This window comes from Lathamus discolor, chromosome 2 (genome assembly GCF_037157495.1).
Source record: "Lathamus discolor isolate bLatDis1 chromosome 2, bLatDis1.hap1, whole genome shotgun sequence".
Lineage (NCBI taxonomy): Eukaryota > Metazoa > Chordata > Aves > Psittaciformes > Psittacidae > Lathamus > Lathamus discolor.
The window spans coordinates 107,999,340-108,024,341 of record NC_088885.1 but is presented as its reverse complement, the minus strand read 5'-3'; the positions used below and the strand labels follow the sequence as shown (position 1 = coordinate 108,024,341).

Here is a 25,002-nt window from a genome sequence, read left to right as displayed (position 1 = left end):
TACTTATAAATATTTCAGTCAGCACAGAATTCATCCTTTAAAATACATTTTGGCTATCCAAACTGTAATGCATGTATAATAGCAGGGAAATTTCTTTGCTTGATTAAACTGCATAGCAGACAGTGTGTATTTTGATTGTAATTTATAAATTCTAATAGCAAAAATGGGCAGAATTTCAGCAAGTGTACTAGTTGGTTATAAACAGCTGCCTATCTTGGAGAAGTGCTGTGGAAGAGGGCAGGAGGGCTTGAGTAGATGTGAATGTAGGGCTTTATCAAATGTCATGACCCGTTTCTAGAGACCTTCATCTTATTTGTGATACGGTCAGATGTGAGAGTCTGAAGTCTGGGGAGCAGGCATAAGCCATTAGGACGGTTGATGACTCATCTTTTTTTTTGTCCCAGTAAGATGTTCTGTGTTATTTGTCTGGTCTATAAACTCGCCTAGACTTCTAACACTTATATATGCCATGTATGCTATTTTAATCTACGAAAGACTTGCCAGAAAGCCATGGCTGGGCAAAGCCTTCATTAGTATTCATCTTAGTGGCTGGCTATAGAAAGAAAAATGGCTTGGCAACTGTTCTGTTAGAGATCATCTGTGAACTGCTTAACACTTGGTACAGTTTGGTTATTAATTGTGGATGGAAATGACTTAAGAATGGAAGGAATTTGAAAGTTCCTTTTGTAGCAGATGTAAAGGTTAGATACCCACTTTGGAGAAGTTATAGTAAATTCACAGAGGTTTGAAGGATGTCAATGGCAAAGATAAAAGAAAAGAAAAAATAAATCCTGACAGTGATTTAGCTATAGACTTGCAACAGAAATGAAGAAAAACAAGCAGTGAGAAACAGTCCTGCTTTGACAGAAAAATGGTCTAGACAAGTAGAACTGTCATTCTATTTATCCATGTTTTTGACATCTTCCTAACTAGTAAGAAAGGGATAACCCTTTATTAACCATGTAGAATCACAAACTCTTCCCTTTTTTCCAGTATTGGACATTTTGAAGTATTTAGCTGAGCTTCTGTGTTTGAGCAAGAAAATTCTTTTATGTTATCTTATTGTTAGAGATATGTATGATATAATGAGGTATGGGAGCCATTCCATACATGTATTTGTCCTGTGCTTGAATATAAACTCTTATTTATGCCAGGTTTTATTTTGGTATATATTTTTTGCCAGGCTTGACTACACTGCACATGGCACAGCTTGATATTAAAATTTATTTCCTAGTATCATTTGCAAGGGAACTACCTGTTGCTTTACCTGTGGTTTGGGCTTTAAAAGGGACAAATAGGTCTGTGAAAGTTGATGGTTTGCTTTTGTGTCTGAGACTTAGCTTGTGGCATATTTTATGAAGTTTGAAATAGTATTTACGCAAGTACTAGAACAAATGTGTAAATGGCTGCCTAATTTTCTAAGCCTTCCCACTGGAAATGTTGCAGATGCTGTTTGGTATACATTATACAAATCTCTTGAATTTGTGAAATGGTTTAACTTTAGGAGAGAGAGAATTTATATGCGTTGTTATCATTGAGGTGAAATGTTAGAGTTTGGAGTTGTAAGTTCCTTAATAGGTTTCTGTTCCCATTAGATTATCTAATTGAATCTTGTGCACCTGAAATTGTACAGAAAGATGCAGCATCCAGAAGTGCCAATTTCTCTGATAAACTTAGAGCTAATGAAAACTTCCTATAGAAAGATATTTCAGGAAGAAGAGTATAGGATGATCACTAGGCAAATTTTGTCTTCCGCATATTTATGAGGTATTCTGTATTGCCATTTATAAACTTCTAGGGAAAATAGAAAAGACTTTTTTAAAGTCTTTTTTAAAGCTAGATTTTGTCTGTTTCCTATTTTAATACAGCTTGGCAAGGCTAAGCCTGCTGTGCCTATGGACAGATAGCAAAGACGATAATAGCAGTAAGGTTTAGTTTTGTTTGAACAGCTGCAGCATTTACTTTAGTATGGATAGAAATATCTGTGACTAGGGTTATATTTGTTTTCCTGGATAGGAAAGATGTCATTCTTCACTGGAATGAAACATCAAACATCAAAGAAAACAGAGTTTTGTAACCCTGTGTTAGTCTCCTGTTAGAAAAGAACAGTGTAAAAAAGCTGGAAGTTTCCTCTGTACCACAGGAACAAAGCAAAGCTTTTCCATTTTCTTGTGGATAATGTTAAATTCCATTCTTCTAAGTCCCTGTCCCAGCTTTGGATAGTGCGAGCTTTTATAGCGTTACTCTTTTCTAAATTATTTAGGAGAAAGTAGGAAAAAGCGAGGATATAATACTGCTTTCTTTCAGAGAGTTTGAGGTTACGTGTAGATTGGCATTTTGAGGTAGATGTGCTGTATTGTACCACAGGCACTGACCCCACTAACACCCAGGCTGGTACCTGTTTGCAGCACAGTGCGCCTGGAAGCATGTAGACCTCCCCTTACTCAGAAACCAAGATGTATCAGCTGGGATGCATCCTCACAATTTTCCTCTAAAATGTTCTCAGGCGTGGGATAGGTTTGTTTTTTTCCCCTGAAGAGTGCTAATCATTCAATCTTATGTTGTTCTGAGTTCTGCTGCTTTTTATTTTGCTGGTTTGTTTTTGATACCTGATGATTGTGTCATAGGAGAAAAATTGTCTGCAGTTCTAAATCTGCTCCTTTACCCTTGAGATTTTGTTTTCATGACAAGAAGGTCTTACACCCTCTCCAAAATAGATGATTAATCAATATATAATAATTTGCATTGAGACATCTAAGTTACACAGACTGCTATCTGCATGCCTTGTTTAGTTTTTATCTTTGTGTTTATTTTACAGGATGCTGTACTTTCGATGAGCCTCTCAGTTCCTGTGGCTATAGTCAGTCAGATGATGATGATCTTAACTGGGATCAGGTGAACGCACCACTAAAGCCCTCATCAGGTCAAGGGATGCCATCTGGTTGGTCATTTATTTTGCTTTATTTCTCCTTATCATATGTGTTTATTCAGCCTTTCTTGACAGTTACTGTTAGATTTAGACAAAGTAACATTCTGTTTAATTGCAATACTCAGATCTTCCAAGTGATTTTATGAGGTGTATTTTGCAAATCAAAGCTTTTCTTTTGTGGTGTGGGGAACGTAAAGGTTAGAAAGTAGAAATAGAACCTTGATGTCATCAGGGAAGGCAGAAAGAAAACAGAACAATGGCATGAAAGTGAGTATGAAGCAGTACTAAAAAGAGGCAAACAGGACTACTCAATAAGACTCAAAGGAAGGAGAAAGAGTAAGAGATAAAACAAAGATGGCCTTAGGCATTTTCATTGAAAAAGATACTAATCAAAATCTGTTCTGAAAAGAAATGGAGAGTGAAAAAGAGTTATGAAAAAGAAGAGAGATATCCTGAAACAAATGCCCTCAATGATAATATGCTTGTTGTGCTTAAAATGCAGTTGTGAAACTATTATTTAATGCTCTTGATGAACTGCATGCAGATGGACCTAATTTCATAGCAACAACCCTTGTATCCTGCTGAGCTATAACCTTACTCTGGTAATACTGTCATTCGTTTACCCTTTCACCCACACAAATATGTAAAATCTGACCATTGGTTGTAAAATGTTCACTAGCTTAAAATATATCAATTATTCTTTTCTCGTATTTTTACCCAGGCATGTTAAGAGTTCCCCATGTGTACTGATCTCCATCTCCTGGGGAAAGCAGCATCTTCTTTGGCCTTTAAAAACAGCCTCCCGTAACTTGTAACCTAAAAGTAGCCAAAACAAAAAGACCACTTTATAAAATCACTGGTTTTAGCATCACAGGATGACTTCTACATTAGCCTCATAATTTAGTATAAATATATCCAGATCACTTAAAAGCATTGCAGATGAATATCCTGGTGTTTCAGATCCATTTAAATTATATTTTTAAAGCATCCATAATGTACTTTGGTAATTTTGTACAATCTCTTTAACAGTTATCCTTCTCAAGTAAGTGTTCCTGTTATTTTTGTATAAGGAAATTAGGAGATGAACAGTGTGAATCTTCAGAAGTGACTGTATAAACAAAACCAGAATGTGTGCAGTCATCACTAATAGACTAATAAATGCACTAAAGTACAATATGCATTAATCAGCCCTAGATATCATTCACTTTTGAAAATGCTCACTATAGATTTATCAGTGTTGCTGTGTGTTGTGAACAATATCACATTTGAGGTTGATGGCTGAAGAGAAGTGCCTTTTCCTTCAGCACTTCATTTCCCCTGGCAAAGGTAGGAATCCCAGATTCAAGATGAATGTTCAGTTTGCCTGAGTCTTGGCGCTTGGATTGTTGTGCTTGATTGAGTTCATCATTCCAGATAAAGGAGGTTCTTGCAAATTCCTTTTTAAATTGGATCTTGTCCAGTGGTCTTGGCATACACTGCTAAAAAAATTCTGGACTATTTCATTAGTGCTTAATATTGTTTCTCAAGTTGGAGCTAATACACATAGTTTATCAGACATTTTGGCTTGCAGTACGAGTTATACATTCTTTTTCTCAGTCACGCCACTGGAAATTCATTTTCTATTACAAACTTCATTCATTACTCTCCTCACTTGTGTTTTGTGAAAGCTATTCTTGGTATATGTTGTTCAGTCTTCTTGGCAGATAGAAAAGGTTCAAATCTGTGTTCTTTACTGTGGTGTGAGCATAGGCTTGAAGAGTTTTTGGTTTGGTTTGTTTTACCAGGGGCAAGAGTCTAGACTAGGGACTGGTGTTTTTATGGAGGGAGAATGATATAGTTGTAATTTCATTTATCCGATGTCATACAACTTGTTTGTTACTTGTCTTCCTGCCTTTTTGTCAGAAGACTAAAATAATGTTCTGATGGTCAACTAAGAAGATATTAAATTTGGTAACAAATTATATTCAGAGTTTAGGGAGTTTTATTTCTGCCCATAAAGGAAGTGAAATATGCTTTGGGAGTCTTGGGTCAGAAGATGAACGAGTTAGTCTGAGGATGGTTTGGATATTGGTGCCTTAAAAGGTCAAAAACCCCTTTGAGAGGGAAAGAAATGCTCATTTTTTGCAAATGAGAAGTGCTGTGTCTAAAGGCACGATTCAGTCAAGTGGTATCTAATTTTTCCTCATAATTTCATCTAGACAGTTTTTTCCTGTTCTTGTTCAAATCATCTTAATGATTTTAATTAGTTTTCAGTTAGCCTTAGCCAGAGGGTTATGTGATACACTTAAAAAATGATTGCAAGTATTTTCTCAGCAGTTTCTGAGCTACATATTTTAGAAGAAGTAAATTCAGATGATAATGAATAGAAGATCTTAGATTAATGGTTTGTGGGGAATTCTTGGCTTGAAAGCAAAATGCTTTATGCAATCATGTTGTAATACTAGACTGAAACAAGAATTCCCAGTTCAGTAGTCCCTTGTCAGTAGAAAACATTAATGCACATAACATTCCTAATTTCAGGCAGTATGCTTCAGTGAGTGAGTTGATGTCAATATGTAATATTTTGTATAATTTGGTGGCAGTCAGGGGGAAGCACACTAGTTATGGCATTTGATTTCTTTTAATCCACGTGAGACTGTTGAGAGCGTAGCTGTACTTCAGATAGATAAATATTTTGGCTTGATGTGTTATTTCAGGGGGACAAAAGAAATGTCATATAACATTTATGCATGTGTGTGCATGCGTTCATGTGCACACTATATTTTTAATGTTAGTGAGAATTAATAGTTTTTTTTGTGAGATCTAGCTTCAGATGAAAATTGGTAAGTTGTATCAAAGATGATAACAAAAGGTTTCTAGAAGTGTTTCTTACAGTGGACTTTAATCTTTGTTGAATTGTTACCTTAGTAGAGAAATAGAAATTTAGTGCTATTAAAGTAAGTAGGGTTATAGCACTCTAATTTTCTTTATAAATATAAGCATCACTTTCAATGAGTCAGTACTAATCTAAAACTGTGTTAAACACACCCAAAAAGCAATGACGTGTATTTCTGTGTGTATTTGTGTGGCTAAAATGAGAGTGGTTAATGCACTTTTCTTCTGTTTCAAGTGACCTGTGAGACAGATGGAGTAAACGCTGTAGGAAGAGTGGCTCTTCCCTTTTCTCAGCCTCTTTCTCCTTGTTTTTCTTTTCCAAGAATGTATGTTTATAATAGAGTTCTAAACTATAATTATAGAAACAGTCATATTAATGCCATCTTGCATTGTTCTATAGAACAGTTAGAGCACTTTGATAATGATGTATATATATCATACACGTTTACAGCTACAGCTGTAGACCCTCTAGCTTTAGCCTAATGCAGGTGTTTTCAGGAAAATATGCCCAAACATTAGATTACTCTATTGGCAACTGGTAGGCGTGGGGGCTGCATTGGTGGCTTTTGTGAGAGGAGACCAGGGGCTGCCCCATGTTGGACACATCCAGTTCCAGCTGTCTCCAGCAGGCCAGCCTCACGGCACAGCTGAGCCTTGGCACCTCTGGGATAGCATGTTTAAGAAAGGCTAGAAAATGCTGGGCAGCAGCTCTGGGAGAGAGCACAGAGAAAAAGGTGAGAGGAACAGCCCTGCAGACACCCAGGTCAGTGCAGAAGGAGGGAAGGAGGTGCTCCAGGTACCAGAGCAGAGGTTCCCCTGCAGCCTGTGATGCAGACCATTGGGAAGCAGTGACGTGGTTTAAGCCTAGCTGGTAACTCAGAACCACACAGCCGCTAGCTCACTCCCAGCTCTTCTTCTCCTCCCTGCTCCCAAAGGGGTGGGGAGGAGAATGGAAAGAATGTAACTGCCACGGGCTGAGATAAGAACAGTCCAGTAACTAAGGTATAACATAAATCACTGCTGCTACCACCAATAATAATAAGGGAAATAACAAGGGAAGAGAATACAACCGGTTAGTACACACCTGATGATACCCGGCCCGACCTGAGCAGCAGTCTAGCCCTTCTGGGTAACTCACCCCAGTTTATATACTGGGGCATATATAATGCAGTGCCCCTGCAGCCCATGTTGGTCCATGGTGGAACAGATCTCCACCCAGAGCCCAGGGAGGACCCCATCCTGCAGCAGGTGGACATGCCCTGAAGGAGGCTGCAGCCTATGGAGAGCCCAGACTGGAGCAGGCTCCTGGCAGAAGTGGTGAGTGTCCTGTCAAGGCAAGGTCAGCCCACCAGTAAAGGCTTACGCAATCCAATTAATCACTTGGATGCCATGGTTGTTTTTTTTAATGACATTTTTGATGAGTGTGGACTGTAGCACCATTCCTTGTTTACATCACATTGATGGCATCTTCAGTTTTGGCTTCCTTTTAAAAAACAGCAAATTTAGGACATAACAATTTATGCCAAGCTGCAGATTTATGTCCCATGGGTATCTGCAAACCACTTCGCATTTGAAATGTAATTGCAAAGATCCTGTTCCAAACCAGCTGCTTTTACATTATTATTTTTTTTAATTTCCCCTCCTGTACTGCATCAAATATGAGCTATTTATCTCAGTTGTCTGCTGCCTCCTTAGTTATCGCATATTAGCATAAGTGGTGTTATACCAGTTTTGCTTTCTGCTGTACCATGACAGCAGTCTTCATCATCTAATTGGTAAACTCAGGGAGAGACCTCTATGATTTCCTTCATGTTGCTTCACCACTGAAAGCTGCTCCCTGTAAATACATATGATGCTTTCTCATTGTTTTTAAAACTTCCTTTTGTTGTTATGTCTATGAGGGGAAAAAAAATGCTGTGCTTAAGTCCTTTTGCACTGTTCTGATCAGTACTGTTTTCTCATTAATTTGTTCCATTTTGTGTTTGCCTAGCAGTTCTTGTTTAGTGCTCTAAGGTCCTGTGATACCGCAAATAAGCATAAACAGTCTTCTGGAGCTTCCTGCATTTCTAATCTGATTTTCACTTGATCTCCAAAATAAAAGATTCGTTGCTCTTTTTCTTCCTCTGGCCTATGCCAGCTTTACCCTGCCTCCATAGTCCCATTTATGCTCATGTCCCATCCAGCTCCTTGTGGCCTGTTTATGTTCATGTCCCATCCAGCTCGTTGTGGCCTGTCCCCATTTTGGTGGTGTGCTGTTTCCACAGAGTACTCTGGTACTTCACATTAAACCTCAAAACTATTGCTTATTCTTAGACGTTTATAGGAAGGAATGCAGGCTGTGTGACACTGCAGTAGCAAAGCCATCTCTCTGACACCTGGCAGTGTGTCCTAGAAGAGAAGAACAGAATTACTGAGAGCAACAGAGTTGTTGGTTGGATTAAAGGAGGGAGAGGAGGGAGGTACAAGATGAAGAAGTGTGTAAAAATATGTATATGGGCACATGCATGTGTACATATGGATGCCAGTTCACTGTTTGAGAGCAGCTGGCATACAAACAGCAGTGAAGAGAATGCAGGGTCAGAGCTCTGTAACAGTGAGTTTGGTAGGATCTGAAGTAGTCTGAAGGATGAGTAGGCTGAGAGTTGAGAAAACTCAGATGATGAAAAAACCAAAACAAACCAACTACAGAATTTTTGAGATATTTGAGTGCATGGTGTCAGTTACTGCCACAGTGAGTCGTCACAGCAATGCAATTAGAATTTTAGAGCTTACAGTAAAAAATTAAAATATTGTAACGTGCCTGCTGAATTTGTCATTTGCTAGATATATTTTCTGTTCCTGTCCATGTATTTTTTTACTAAACACTGTGTTCAGTTGTGTAAAATCTTTCTGCAATGTTTCACAGTTCCACTTGATTTCTAAAGGACAGTAGCATCATTTTTCTTCGATGCAGAGGTTGGTTTGATAGCACTGAAGGGATGTTACTGCATTTGCAATGAGTCACTGACATCAGCTTTACATTCATTTTAGAATTGTTCAAAACCAATTACAAATCAAATCTGCACAGGCTGCCATTCAGTGCATTGAAAGGGTGTTTTCAGCAATGAAGACTTCTGTGTTTGATGTGGTGCTGATCAAAGCCAAGATGAAGATTCTGTTTGTGGTATTCAAGGTGATAATATGTGATTTTCATGGCTATATGTAATTTTTTGAAGGGCCTACTATCGTTATTTGTATCCTGAATATCTAGTGGTGCTTTAAATATTTAGTAATATCTGTGCAGTGTCTGCAGAAAATGCATATAATGCTTATATTAATTATTGTTTAAAATGGCCTTTTGATACCTAGGTAGCAGAAGTGTAGCTAGGAGATATTTCATAGACCAAGCTACTGATTTAAAGGAGTATTTAATATTATAGGCTGTGAAGTAGTTGTGTGAAAAATGTACCTTGTTGTTTTATTGTGCATGGAAGAGTTGTGATCCGTTTTAAAGACAGATAAAGCAATCAGTTGGCAAGTCTATGTTAAAGCCAACTACGATGTCTCACCATGTGAAGTTATAGTGCTGTCACTTTCCATTGTGATGAGTATTTTCTCTTTAAGTATATTTTAGCACGGCACTATGTGTTTATCCTGTGTTAGCAGGGATGTTTTCTTCTGTTTAGATTCAGACAGAAGAGAATTAAATGTTTCTTATTCAATGCTGTTTCTCCGAGATTAAGTAGCTACATTTTTAATTCATGAGAATACCCTTAAGAGATAAAGTAAAGTACTGCCAGGCTTTGGGTGTTGTTCACTGTGTCACTGGGTTCAAGTTACATTTTTTCAAAGAATTTTCTAGACCTAGAACACTGGCATGTTTAGCATTTTATTGCACATCCAGGTAATAGCTGCAGACATTAAGGACATGCCTGTTTTGCAAGCAGCTCCAGCTTGTGTTGACATATTCAAGCCAGTTTCCAATTAACTGCCTAAGCTAATATCGGTTGCTGCTAATACGGAGCAACGTGAAGGTCAGCCTGAGCAAACCACCTGAGTATGGACCCAGCTAGTTTTGTGCTGCCGTGGCTACAGTCCAAGCACTAAAGGCGTTAGCTACTTTAAAAACGTACCTGAAGACTTTAGTGAATAGTGCGCGTAATGGATTTGTTCAAGTACCAAAGTAATGCCACCAGCTATGTCTGAAGTACTGCTTGTTGTGATAACTTATGGGAATCCTGAGGTCTTTTTTGTAACTTCTGACCTGACTTACGTATTTCAGCACCTGACACAAATACTGGGCTTACTACAAATGTTGAGGCTCCAGTATTCTTGCAAAGGGAAGTAGAAGATTAATCTGAATCAATGATGGACAATAATCCCAGCTTGCTTAATAGGCCAGCTAGACAAGTTATTTGTATTTTGTCTACAAACCTAGTAGTTTCAGACATAATAGTTGGGTTGATATGGTAATGAATTACCTAATCTTTTGTTGTAGATGTTCTCTACATATGATTTTTTTTACACTTTTTTCTTCTTTTGTAGGAAAAATATTTTGAATATAAGCAGTGTGATTTATGAAGTAATGCCCAGTGTAGATGACTGACTTTCAGATTTGCATTTGAAGCAGTGGGCTTTCTTTAGCATTTATAACTGTAACTTAACAGGAAGAGAACAGTTGTCCTGTTTTCTTACACATCCCAGCAGCCCTCTGATGCTTGCAAAAGTGCAGAACATGTTGCACATGAGAATCTATCAGTAGTTGATAAAGATTTGTTAAAGATGTTTGACTGGAAAATTCTATGATAAATTATGTTTGAGGAACTCTCATGTAGAAGACGGAGTCTGTGAGAGGTCTGGGAATTCACATTTCATTAACCCAAAGTATTCTCAAAGCAACCTGGAAGATAAAATTTACTGCTGAGAGGGTGTTTCTGTGTAACACCATGTAGTGCTACACAGTGCTAAGCAGGCCCTCTAGCCTAACTCATTTAACTTGCTGTGATTACATATTTCCTGCTGACATATATAACACCTGCCAGTGTATATGCTGAAGAAGTTAACATAATAAGCTAGGCACTGGAGCTGGGTTTCAAGTGGATTTCTTGATAACAAAAATATTTAGGATTGCAAAGTTTTACTATTACGCATTGGAAACTCAGTCTTCCTCGCTTCTTCCACCCATAGTGCCAGACACTGTCTTGCTGGTTAAGTGCATCAGAATCTTGTTTCAAATTTCCCTGCTAAATTAAAAGTAAAGTGCACTGAATAACTGGGATTTTGTGTGTGTGTGTGTGTGTGGTTTTTTTGTTTTTTAATGTTTTTGGGGTGTTCATGAGGATTTATTTTGGATAAGGTAGGGTTATCCCAGTTGGAGAAAGGGAAAGTGAGGTATGCAAATCCCAGCAAGAGGGAGGGAAAGTGCTTTGTGTTGTGCAGCCAGTAAATAATGGCTAAAGTATTTTATCAGGGACTCAGGACAGCTACCTTTGCATTACCTTCTGGTGAACTGGCATTTCTAAACTGGAATATTTGCCTGGAAAAGAAAAAATCAGTTACTTCTTGTGTAGACTCTTGGTTCAGAAAAGACCACACAGAATGTAAATTTTCTTTCCTGGGTTTATGCCCGAGACATGTAAATGTACCCCAGGAAGCTTTAATCTGGGCAGTTAGGGGTCTCATAGTAATATAAATGAAATAGCACTTTCTGTAGTCCCTAGGTACTCAGTGCTGAAGACTGTTACTGTACATTCCCTGCCATGGGTAAAAGCACTGCAGTTTCTGCTCCAGTTTCAGCAGACTTGTCTTAAGTAACAGTACGATTTTTTGTGCTTGTTTGCCTACCTATTTTCTTCTGTCGGAGAATGAAGATACTTAGCCAGTTTGAGGAAAAGTTGTGACCAGTAAAAAGCCTGTGGAGACTGTGAGTAAACACTGAGTTTGAAGATGTGCCTGTAGGAGCTGCACTCACTGCGTTACAGGATCAGGAGGAAGAGAAACAATCAGAGTATTATTAAAAAAGCTTTTTCTTGTTTAGTAATTAATCTATTGGAAAAAAAAAAGCCTCTTAATTTCTTGCAGTCTTCAGGGCTTTTCTTTCAGTCTCATGGTTATCCCATTAGATTTCTTCTCATCCATCCTGCCCTTTAGAAACTAATAAAGAGTGGATCAAAACCTTTCCTTGCATTATAGGCTTTAAAGTATGTAACGTGACTGCCTCCATTTGAGGGCCTAAGTCAGTTATTTCCTGAGTAAGAAGTTTATCTTTTAAGACAGTTCTTTTATAGGACAAGATCATAGTCACAGTTAAAATGCCAGTGAGCGGCAGATGGACTCTATCATTCCTCTTTAGGAGCAAAAACGTTATGATTCCTCAGGGAACCATTTTCTTGGCATATTATTTTAAGGATTTTTGCTGAAATTAAAGAGGGAATTCTTGTCTCAATTAGATTTATGGGAGATTTTTTTTTTCATCCCTTCTTACAGCACTTAATTTGTTGGCAGGCATTGATGACTGATAGTATGTTAATGACTCGAGCTGTGACTATAGTTAGAGCAGCCAAAAAGTCATTGATTTGAGTGATTTGAGGTAGAGGTCATTAAATGCTGCATCAGAAAGCTATTTGGCAAACCTGTCATTCACGGAGTACTTGTTCTTTGGGTTGAATTTGAAATTGCTCTGAAGTACAAGATAGTGATAAAGAAAGCTTCTTCCTCATTAGTGTCTAAAATGAGGCCCATGTTCTGACCAAACCCATCTTTTGATCACAATTTAAGAACAATGTATTTTTAGCATCTCCTTTTGTCTTCCTCCTTTCACCAGAGAATTATGTGGTTTAAATTACTCTATTAACCTTAATCAAGCCTTGTAGGAAATACTCTGTGTAATATTTTAAAATCTGATGCACAGTAGAAGTGTCCTGGATAATATGCATAAACAACATTTTTCTGTTGAAAGGAACTGGTTCAGCCAAAAACAGCACATTGCGCAGACTACGTATAGCCACCTAGAAGTTCTGCTTGCTGTGCAGCTGCAAGTATCTCCAGATATCTGTGATTTTTGGCTTCTTCTCCCAAGCTGAGGACAGTCACGTTGGCAGAATGTCAGGTGGCAAATGTGTCTGCAGAGCTAGGTTAGTACACAAACAAAATGGATGGATCGTATTTGCTATTGTATTGAAGTCTTCTTGTATTCGAGGCAATCAGATTTCCCAGCATATCAACACAGAGTCTTAATTCCCTTGTATATATTCGCAGAACCTGGAGTCAGAGAAGAAGAAATTAAAAGGCTTTCATGAATTCCATGAGCTGAATTAAAGAGCTCAGTACTTCTTTGTTTTCGGTGTTAAAGCTATATAGTTATTTCCCTCACTAGCTGAAATAATGCATTCTTCATCTAGGAGTCACAACATTTCTAATCAACTGCATTTCAGTAGCACAAAGGAAAAAAACTACCCAGTCTGGACCTCATTGAAAATGTAATGATGTACACAGCCATTTAATTATGAGGAAACAGGTGCAGGTAATTATCCAAGTCATAATGCTGCAGCAGCTAATAGCATCAAATATTTGATAATTGCATGCAAGCAATTGATCACAGTTCTGTGCTTCTCACATGATACAGATTTGAAAAGCACTTTTCAATACATACATATTCATATTAGAACATGGATGCTACAGATGTACTCTTCTCACCCCTAACTTTATATACTATGATTTTGCAATGAGTTTAAATGTGATTATATTGTTACTTAAAATCTTACTGTTTCATTTTCCCCCTTACCTTCGAGGGGAGGAATGTCCTTCTGCCAAATTCGAGCTCCTGATTTCCCCATATTCTTGCAGTCTTCACCTCTCCTTGGTGTCACAACTCGTGCCAATTAACTCTTGAGTCATTCTGGTTTCTGCTGGAGCATGACTTGGTGGAATGCATTTCACTAGTTGCTGGGCATTGTGGTGCCAGCCTGAACTCAGTAGTCAGATGTTGTTCTTCCCAGGGTGTCCATCTCCTGCAATTGCACAAGAAATACATCAGATGTAGTGACAATGGGATGATCCTTAATATATTCTCTCACTTCTCATGTGTTACAAGCCATCAAAAAAGAAGGGAGGGGAACTGGGAATTTGCTAAAGTAGCTCGCTCTTTTACGTAAGACCTGTGTGATCAGAACACTGTTCAAAGGAGCTAGAGATGCTCCTTTCTGAAGCTTCTTTAAATTCACATCTTACGGTTGCAAGGAAATGGCCCTGTCTCCAAGATGAAAACCTAAGCTGGTCATTAGCTCTCCTTTTGCACATGAGCTATTGTAGAAAAGAAATCAACATGAGAAATTGGTATGTAGAAGAGAAGTCAAGATTTGTCAGGGACTTGAGAAGGCTCTGAAAGGAAAACAGCAGGTGAAGAGAAGCATGTCCCTGGCCCAGTCTTTTACCTCTACAGTATTTTAGCAGTTTTTGGTGAATAGGAATCAAAGCTAATTACTGTTCGAGTGGTAGACAGCACTGACCCTGTGGTTCTCACATCTTAGGAAAGGGATCCTTCTACTCTACTGCTACTTGAAAGGGTGGTGTTGAGGTCTCTTACACATAGTACCCCCAGAAGGAACTGAAAGAACAGGCTTTCAGAGGAGGATTCTGGGCTTTCTGTATCCCAGGTAGGGAAGGGTGCTTTTCTAGAGTCTAGCAGGGTACCTGAAGAAAGGGGTATAAAACTTACTATTTCCTTTGGTATTTCCTCATGAGGTTTCCTTATTATGCAGCCACATATTAAATGAAATGCCTTTGAAAGGTCCGGGCTGGGTTGATGAGGGTCCTGAGTTCTGGAAGCTCATTGCCTAGCAGCACTAACAGTGATTTTGTTTCAGTACCTGAAACAAAAATTTACCGTATTCTAGACTGGAGTTGGGCAGCGGCAGCATCACGTTCTCTTCGTGAGTGTACAGTTTACCTGCATAAAGAGATGTGGTATGTTTCAGCAGTGTTACTTAGATGTTACCATGCTGTGGTGCTTTTCTTGTGATGCTTCATTTTGGCATGAGGCATGTTTGTGAAGGCAGAAAGTTGTTTGGAAAAATGTCAATTCAGGCATTTTACTTGCATGGCTTGAAAAACATAAGCAGATTTACTGAGTGCATGGCAGCTTTTCCCCCACTCTGTCGTCGTTCCCCTCCACACCCTCCCCCTGCTTTTTTAGTGTAGCAGTAACAACAATTATGTAATTAGTAAGAAGCTAATTATTATTTTAGTTACAGCAAGGAAAAGCTATATTTTGCAAGGATATATTATAGCGCCGGTTGAATTTAAATTACCCGTGCTAACTGTTGTAGTATGTCTACATCCGGTTGTACTTGTAAGTTAATGTGAAGTGTTAAAACAGGTCAGTTTACCTCCTGTGCAAGTCAATAAAGAAATAAGGTTCATTAAAAAAAATGAAGAAGGAAAAAAGAAATAGCCCTTGGAATGCAGGTATGGTGTGTATTCACAAGTGAAGTCAATCATTAGGATTTCTACATGTATAAAATGGATTTATATTAGGTGTAGTGTTCACATCTGCACAACACCAGCAGTATGACAGTACTTCTCTTATGTTACAAATCCATGCCAATTAACCTTGTCCAGCCTCCCCTTTAGTTTCATCTTTATTTTCTGTTCCTCCTCTTCAAGCTGATTTGATGTTCTCTGTAGCATTAAGGTTCAGATTACATGCATCCTTTTCTATGAAGTTATTCCCCTTTATAGCTGTTAGAGATCATTTTCCCTGAACAGCAGTGATCTCTTAACTTGGTAGCAAATGAGTCATTAAAATGTTCTCAAAAGTGGATTATTTCTGGAGTCTGAAATCTGTAATTGCTGTGATCTACTGAAAGATATTTAGCAATGACATGTGAAATTGTCCAGACATAAATGAAAAGTTTAGTGAGTTTGTTTCCCATTAATGAATTTCTTTTCCAGGAAAGAGCTCCTCTGAGATCTTTTCTTTACCTGTAGCACTGTCTTTAAATGAAAGTACACTTTTGGAGAAGCTAGCTCTCTCTACCTGTAAAGACGAAATAAAAATTGATACTGCAATGATGCTTCAGAGTGCTGCTATTTATCTTTTGTGTTTGGCAAATAGAGTCTATAGTATAATCATAAAATGGTTAGGGTTGGAAAGGACCTTAAAGATCATCTAGCTCTAGATCATCTAGTAAGGGAATATAGAAAATCCTCTGGTATAATCTTAAGTTGTCTAGTTTCTTTCACTGGTAAATTTTACTCATATTGCAAGAAAAGTATTTGAAATTATGTATCCTGAGGCCTCTATTTTACATGCTAATAGGAAGGTGGCTTTTATGATGAAGTGCATTTTAAGAGCTTTTCAATGGCTGTTAGGGTGAAGCCTAACAGAAGTCGTAATTTTTGTACTACATTTGTTAAATGACAGATCTTTGTAATGAAAGCAAACATTAATTGCCAAAAGATTTATTCATTTTTGTTACTTTTTGACTATGAGGTTCTGTTACTTCCAAGATTCTGTTCTTGTTCCAATTCTGTACAGTTTATCTACTATGATGCATCTTGAGAGAATATATATATTTGCAAGAAGTTAATTGTCTCTTACTTCTGCTTTAAGCTCAGTATGTGCGTAAGATTTCTGTGGTCAGGAAGTCTTCATAGCACCTTTCTGAAGTCTGCTGAATCCAGTAGCCACAGACTTGATGTTTTGCATTGTCTGTTGTGTTTGTTATTGTGCACCAAATTTCTCTCTTTGCCACCTCTAACTTGAGATGCTTTTTGTAAGCATTATTATTTTTCAAGGATTCATTTCCTAAGAAAGCTTTGTTGGTGCACTGCATTTTAGCATATCAATGATGTGGCGTCTAGGCAACCACAAACTGTCAAATTCCCTAAAGGATTCAGGGATATCCTTTTTTATTCAATAGCCATCTGAGCTTTGCTTTGCCTATTAAAATGTGTTCCTTGATGGTTTTCCTAATATAAAGAAAATTTGATGGAACATTTGAAGATAAGTCTAAAAAATCACATGTATTAATATTTATGGTTGCATTTATTCCAACTCCAGAACTGGATGTAACCACGTTGATGATTTTCAATACATCTGCTGAGCCACAGGATATTCTGAGCAAAGTAGTTGCCGTTACTTTGAAATGAACACATGAAGAGATTCAGTTTAACTTAGCTTTCACATACACAGATGCATTACTTAAATTCAAGATAAATAATGTTTCAGGCTGCTTTTTCTTCCAAGGCATCCTTCAATACTTAATACAAAGCTTCATAATGCATGCTTCTTTTTATGTAAGAATGAAGTTGTGAGAATGCATGTTTCTAGAAATTGATACAATTTGTCTGCGATTTTGGGATTGCTATTTAAGTGCAAATAGTAGCAGATGACACCAAGTTTTGCCCTCCTCTGGTGTTCTTTGTCTACAATTCAGAATTTTGTTATACAAGACATGTTAATTATAGCATAGTAATTAAAAGTATAATCACTGTTTTTCTTTGTCCAGTGCATTCTTTGTTATGCTATCAAAAAGCATTTTGCCTCAAAAATTTTAACTGTCTTTTAAAAGAGACAAATCTCGTTGAAAATGAAATTCCTAGGTAAATTTTGAAGTGTCTTTTTGGAATAGAAATGTTTTATTATAAGAAGACAAAATTTCCTGATGGAAGTTGTGAGGACAGCATACTTGAACAACATGTTGTTTTTTAGTAACGCATTGTGTCCCAGCCAGGGACAGAAGCTGAATTACAGTTATTCTGTCCATCCTGACTTCACCTGGGCCTCATTTACTTATGCTAGGCTAGAGACATGCAAATGCTCAAAACTAAAATTGCAGTGGACTTTATTTTGTGAGTATGAATTGCTTGTAATTCAAAACAAGGATAAACTTCTGGGAAAAGAAAACAATCAAATAACTTTTCTGTGTTATTCTTTCCTCTCCTGCGCTTTTTCTACTCCTTCCTCTGCCTTCACATCCTTTTTCAGTAACAGCAAAGAAGTTGCTGTTTTATGTAGTTACTTTACCTTAATTTGGGGGATTATATTTACAACTCTGTTACACTAAGGAAACATAAGTGTAGTTTTACTTTGCAGTTCCAGATTGCTTGTAAGGATGCCTGAAATATTTTTACTTTGAGACTTGGATGGGAGTGTACTTCTTTTACTGGAGTTCCCTTAGGGGAAAAGAGAGTTTTTTTGGGGGGAGCTGTCCTTTTACAAGGAACGCACCACGTGCCTTAATATTCTACGCACTCAGACAACTGCACTTTCCAAATATGTGTATTAGCTCTCGTCAATGCAAGTGGAATATTAAGTTTCTTTACAAAATGACAACAAAAAAACCCAAACCCCATTAAACCAAAACCATTTCAGTTTTGAAAATATAAATCAGCCACTTTCATATAAACAGTTGTGTAGTGAAGTAGCATAATATTTAAATATTGATGTGCTAAATATATATATGAGATACTAAATGTTGCTACTCAATTTACTAAAAGAAAAAAGGCAGTAAAGTTGTGTGCACAATACGGTTGCATAATGTTGTAGTAGGCTTTGTCTCTAAGCTTGGAGTTTCTCTGCCTCTCTAAAATTTTGGGGTTTTTTTTGACTATTAAAGGTCAGAAAAAGACTAATATGTCTCATGCCGGCCTGCTTAAGGGGTGTCCTAGTCTCTAAAGCACTTGCTTTTACCACAGGCAGGATGGCTGCTGCTGGAATAAGCTGACAGTAGATGCAACCTAGTATTGCCACAGTTGAGGTTCCTGCATTTCCCGTCTTTATTTTGCCATACATCTCAGTAGAGAGAGGAGAGGAGCTGAAATGTTGCTTAGACTTAGTGCTTAAAGGTGAGTTCCTGTTGGAGTTTAAGCCTTCTTAATTAGCTACATCGTATGCAAAACAACACATTTGTTTAAGGATGCAGGAAACTTTTAAATGACCAAGTCAGCATTTTGTGAAACCTTTCTCTAAGTATAAGAAATTAGATCAGAAATAAGACACTTCAGCACACACATGGATTGGCTGGGGAAAGAACAAATACAAGAGAGACATCTGGAAAAGGGTGCTTGGAAAAGAGTAGAAAAAGTATGTGCTCATTTTATGGTCTAGTGATTGATTAGTTGGTTGGTGTCAGACCAAAAAAAAAAACCAAACTGGGTTGGTTTTGTTGGTGTCAGAAAAAATGTCTTAGTTTTCCTTAATTTTCTGTTTTGCTGAGTACTCTGTCCATCAACAATTAGTCTTAAAGTCTAGTTCAAGACACCTTCCAATTAATAAATATTGTCCCTTTTTATCTTGGGATGGGAGTCAGGACAAACAGTGCTAGATAAGTAGATGAGGAACATATCGTAGTCTGAGTGGGGCAAGTTGATAAATCATGCTCTGTGGTCAATAGCATTGGTGGCGGCTGGAACAGAATTTGGAGGGCAAGAGATGTTTCAAAAATAGACCATCCAATGAGATCCTGGAAGAACTAGATCATCTTTAAGGTCCCTTCCAACCCTAACCATTCTATGATTCTGTGATTCTATGTTAACATTCAAGTCTAATGGATAATAAAATTCACAGAGCAGTTCTTTTAGGTGTTTTCCAGTAGTTTCTCTTTTACTGGAGCAATTTAAAGTTGGAATGAGGCCTTTCTGGGTTCTGTCAAATGAATCCACCTTTCTAATCCTGAAACACCTTTCTTAAGCATTTTGAAATGGAGTGGAACAGTTCCTGCTTTTAGAAGCCTTTCAAGATTATGCTATGCTTTCAGCTTCTATTTTCCTGTACTACAAGATCATCCTTTGAAAGAAATGTGATGGGCCACACTGCTGTTACTTTCTGGTTTAGAGGTAGGTCGTATCAGTTTATCCTTGTGATTTTTTTACAGGGTTTTTTTTTTTTGTTGTTTAACATTAGCATGAAGTCTAGGAGGGCTGTAATGGTTTTGCTTAAGATAGACAATGGATCTACCAACAATAAGCAGTTGTCTGGGTAGGGTTAGATTTTCTGCATCAGTTTTCTCACTGTTATCAATGAAGTGCCTTTTTAGCTATTATATTGCAAACTTTTAAAATGTGATGGAAGTGTTTAACTCTGCTGTAACTGCTTTTGCAGAAGACCTGAATCAATAATTCTTGGTTTCTTTAGTAAGCGCTACCTCATGTAACAAATGTGGTATTTTAAATGTCAGTGTTGCTTAGGATTTCATTTCTTACTGAGGTTTGTACAACTGGAGAGGAAGTACATATATTATTTTTTCCTGTGGATGAGCTGAGATGAAGCCTGGGTTTCAGTCATTTTACACATGCTTATATGAACTTGACCAACACTTTCCTTCCCCTGTTAGGGAGCAGCAAGGGCTGGTGCAGCAAGGGCTGGCTGCTTCTTAGGAAAAGGGGATTTGGAAGCCAAGGGTGACTCCAGCACCAGCTGTACCCTCGCAACATCTAAACACAGCTGACAGAGCTACTAAGAGGACTAATATCCTGGTAGTGGGATCCAAGGAAAGCCCCAGGTCCAGGGTCCAGAGACCTGGGGTAGGAGCTGAAGAAGAGCGTGGAGACAGGGCTGGGGATGGGCACTCTTCCCTCATTGCCACGAAGAACAGCAGATCAGTTGGGTCCTTGATTTGGTTTACTGCGTGGCCTCATAGGGCAGAAATAGAAGTACATAGTAGAAAGGTGTGGACTGCTTTCTGTAGCAGTACTAGTCTGTAATGGCTTAAAGAGTAATTTTGGCTACAGAGGTAGGCATTGAAATGCTTCCTAGCCTAGCTTCTGCATTCCACCTGATACGCTGCTTAACAGATGGTTCATCAATAATAGTTGAAACAATTCTTTGCCCATTTCAAAAAACAATTACATTTGACTCTAAAAAAATTTCATGTTATACCTAGGGAAACTAAAGTTTTTTGAAGGTTATGCATTAACAAATGTCTCCTGAGAAAAGGCCTTTTCTTCCTTCTATCAGCATGATCTTTTTTTCTGTTTGTGTAGCAAAACTGGAAAATAGTTTATTCCTGTTTCAATTAAGACAAGGGGAAAAAAGAGAAAAAGCTCAGAAGATGGTGTTAGTAAGATGTTTCCTGTGAGTCGACCAATAAATGTGCATTCCCTCACCACAAGTTGATGATCTCTTTTATCTCTTAAGCAATATTTGGCATTAGCAGGCATATGTACTGTGTAGTAAACAGTCTTCTGCTTCTGGTTTCAGGTAATAATAATAAAATATCAAACTACATATAAACAGCTCGAATGGGCTTGGTTTTAACATAGCTGTCAAATGAATAATGGTATGCTGTAAAGTAATTATTTGGACTCAATATTACGTAGGGAGTATGGTTCTACTTTTTACTAAACCAGAAAATTAATCACAGACATAATAATAATGACTAAAAGGTTACTGTCTGTTTTACTCTCCAGAACAAAATGAACTGTCTTATTTTTGTGGATGCCATTGTCACAATTTTTGTTTCAATTCTGTATGAACTGACGATTACTGTCATTGTTTCATGCCTGTCTTGCATACCTAGTGCAAAAAAGCTTGTCAATATGAAAACCAGGGCAGGGACTGAGAAAAGTGACATTCACCAGTGATGACTATTTGGGAGAACCATTTATCATGCAAAATAACTGCAAATGCACATAGACTGGCCCTCATAAGCTGATTTCTTGTTAACTGGCAGTAATAAAATTTGCACTCTTATTTATCCAAGAATGTCAACTGTTTTTCCAGGAATGAGTAACAGCTCATAACAACCATGAGGCCCTGTGGTATCCTGCATAATTTACAGACAATCTTATTGACCTACGCAGGTTAAGTGACTCACTTGAGATAATGAGTCAGTGGCAGAGTGTGGAATAAAGCTGAGAGGTACTTTAGACTAGTTCATGATTCCTAACAGGACACCTATATTGCTTTCCATTCTAAAACACCAATGCTACCTCAAGGTTGGTAGTCCACCCTTTATTTCAGTGAAAGTTTTTAAGTTAAAAACAACCCTAATCAAAAAGCCATTATTAAAATATAAACTTCTTATAAGGGATGTTTGAACTCAGCACTGGGCAATTATTCTAAAGGAATGTCCTAGAAGCAGTGCAGGTATCCCTGTTGATGTTTTTTCCTGTATTGCGTATCTTGCTCACTCCAGTGAGCTCCAGCTTGCAGTTGACTCAGCTGACATTTCTCTTTATATTAGTGCGAGGCTGGCAAAAGTCCTTGTCAATCTTTAGGGAATTTTGTTGCAGAAAGCCTGAGCTATACCTCTTCAGCATTTACCCAAAGAGAGAGGATTGTGTCGAGTGCTTGAAATTCGAGGGTTTCTGTCGAGGTTCATTTTACTTTGCAATCATTTATAAACATAAATATTCTGATATTACTTGCCAACAGTACTAAATGTAATTTTTTTAATTTCTAAGTCTGATCATATGATACAGCTTTGTGATACAGATTGCTTTTGAAGGGCTAGAGATTTTCTTTGGCAGTTGAAATTTTTAAGTCTCTGTTTCCAAGTCTTTGATTTTAAAGATGGGAGTCACTGTGCAGATGTACATGGGCACTAGTCATGCGTTTCAGCATTTTTGGTGATGATTTGAAAGTCTTGGGAATCTCTTCTTGCCTGGGGTCAATTAGACCATTTTGAGGCTAACAGCTGCAAAATGCATGAAGGTCTATGGGAGAACAAAGCAGAAGGATAAAAACATTGCAGGGCTTTCAGTAGACTGTGCAGCAGAATTATTTCCACTGGATTTTCTGTTAAAATTACAACTATTTTTAAAAAATAGTGAATGTTTATATTACTCTATTATCATATTAGCTAAGCTTTCATGACAGAACCCAACCCTAAAATACCACTTGCCTATGCTACCTAAGCATTAAGCCATTGTTAAATAATTACAGTACTAAGTATTAATACTCCTTGTTCTCAGACAATTAAAAAAAAGAAATAAAACTAAAGATTACTTTCTGTGGAGGATTGCAGGTTTCTGTCTTGGGCTTAGTAACCTTATTAACCAAAGTTCAAAAGTGTAAAAGGAGAAGTAGCTAGTCTATAATTGCTGTCTTAGCTGAGACAGATAAAAAATCGTAATTAGTAGTAGAATGACTACATGTTTGTGCTAAAAATTTGTAAGGAAGCGTAAGCCATGGGAAAATACAAGTTTAAATCTCTTTGTGGATATAAGCTAAGTATTAGAGAATTTTAGTTATTTCTGGGGATATGGTCTGTCTTGAAGTGCAAACAGTCTTTTCTAACTGTTTAAGCATGTTCTTACACTGTTGTAGGGAATAAAATACTCACTGCTTTTCTCCTCATGCTTGATTAAAAAGTAATTTCCTGGCAATGATTTTCTTGGGCATCTGAAAATCCTTAAGCAACATTTTTTGTAAGGTTTTTTTCTTCACTCCGTTTTCTTTTCTTTTAATGGACTGAACTAGTGTATTATTCTTTAAAGAAAAAAGAGAAAAATATCTTTTTAGATGCCATGAAACATAAAGAATGCTACAGAGAATAGCTGATGCTGTTATTTTGGCTCAACCACTGCCTTTCCATCTGTTAGAAAATCATTCGGCATTTTAAAGGTATGAAATACTATTTTTGTTGTTTAATGCCTGATTAAAATTAATTCATCTAAAGAATGCTTTTTATATGTACATTAGCACATGTAATCGGTAGGTAACTGATGAATGCAGTAAGGTTGTCAGTGCTTTCCATAGCTTTCAGACCCTGACTGTGTGCTTAGATCAGGTCTATGTTACTATTTGCATAGTGTCACTTCGAATTAAGTTTAAAGGCTCAATCTATGTTGTAGCAATCTTCCTGGTATGCATGAGGTCAGGTCAAACCATATAGTGTAAATGGTTCTGTATATGATCCACCTACGGTTTTAGAAATTATGATAGCTGTCACCCCCATTAACAGAAATTAAGGAATTGGGATTCAAGACAGAAGCAAAAGCAAGTTCAACAATTAAGTTCTTTAGTCTGTTAATATATTGAATGCCCTTTCAAACTGATTTAGTTGAAGAAAGAGGGTGACTTGTTGAACGCTGAGAGGGAAGGTACACAGGGTCATGATTGAGGAAACCATTGACTGAAGAGGTTTGCTCCTAATGGAGCAAAGAAGTTAGGTAGAATGTGGCAGTACAAGAAACTCCAGAAATGTAAAGAAAGAGTTATGCAGATAAACTGTGAGTCTTAAATTTTTGTAGGTGTGAAATAAGCATCAGTACTTGTTAATAATTACAAATAATGAACTAGCTATACTCAAAAAACACATCCTTTTTTAGGAATCCTAGATTTTCACAGAAATAAATAGTCTTTACAGACTCTAGTTCTTAAGGGAATTAGGTTTAATAGGATTTTATTCATCTCCCAGGTCTTTGCTTCCTCCTTTGCTTTTTATTCTGAAGGATCCAGAAAGAGTGGTTATGTATTACTGCTGAAAAGTTTACACAGCAGGTATCAAGACAGCAAGTTTTCTAATAAAGTGTAATGACTTTTAAATCAGTGAAACAGGCATATAAATTGTAATAATTTAAGTAAGTTCTAGTGCTGATCTTGGTTTGTTTTAAAATATGGAAAAATGAGGATTCTAGGGAAAACAGAAGTTCAAGATTATTCCTGTTTACTTGCTTGAACTAGACTTGCAAAGCTGTAGGTCCTTCCTGGAGTAGCCATTGTCAGAATATATTCCAGCATTTTTGTCCCTGACTTTTGACAAAACAAGGAAATTCATAACACATTCTCCTCATCTGCCAAACTAGGCTGAAAATTAAATTATTTCGTATTAGCAATATTGCCAGCCCCTACAACTAGAGGAAGTTCTGGCTGGAGGTTTCTCTTTTTTAAGAAAAGGCAGCAGGAGCTTGTGTGTACCATTGGCTCCTTTCATTCATTGCTTTTCCAGTTTTGCAGTGTGACTTTTGTGGATTTTATTACTGAAATACATGAAAAGGTGACAGACTATTATAAAAAGATGGGAGGAAGCAGTATATTTGTAAGGCTGGACTGATTAATTTTCACTGACCTCCATTACAATAATGATATCAGCCAATCCACCTACTGAAGTGATAATGAAGTAGAAGTAATTAAGGTTTAATAAAAATCTCTCTTACATTATTCTTTCAGGAAATTAACTTACACTCTGTTAAAACTCGGTGAGTTTTACCTCTTATAGCATGACAAGCCTTATCAAAATGATGAGCAAAGGCTAGGAATAGCCTACATGCAT

At 37.4% G+C, this 25,002-nt stretch overlaps 1 protein-coding gene across 10 annotated transcripts in view; it reads left to right on the top strand.

The window, feature by feature from the left end:
- PTPRM (protein tyrosine phosphatase receptor type M) overlaps positions 1 to 25,002 on the top strand; it is a 470,168-nt gene that overhangs the window by 111,548 nt on the left and 333,618 nt on the right. For all 10 annotated transcript variants that reach the window (XM_065668023.1, XM_065668021.1, XM_065668020.1 and 7 more), the window contains exon 2: positions 2,819 to 2,941. In XM_065668023.1, coding sequence (XP_065524095.1) covers positions 2,819 to 2,941 — 123 coding nt within the window. The remainder of the gene's footprint in view (positions 1 to 2,818; positions 2,942 to 25,002) is intronic.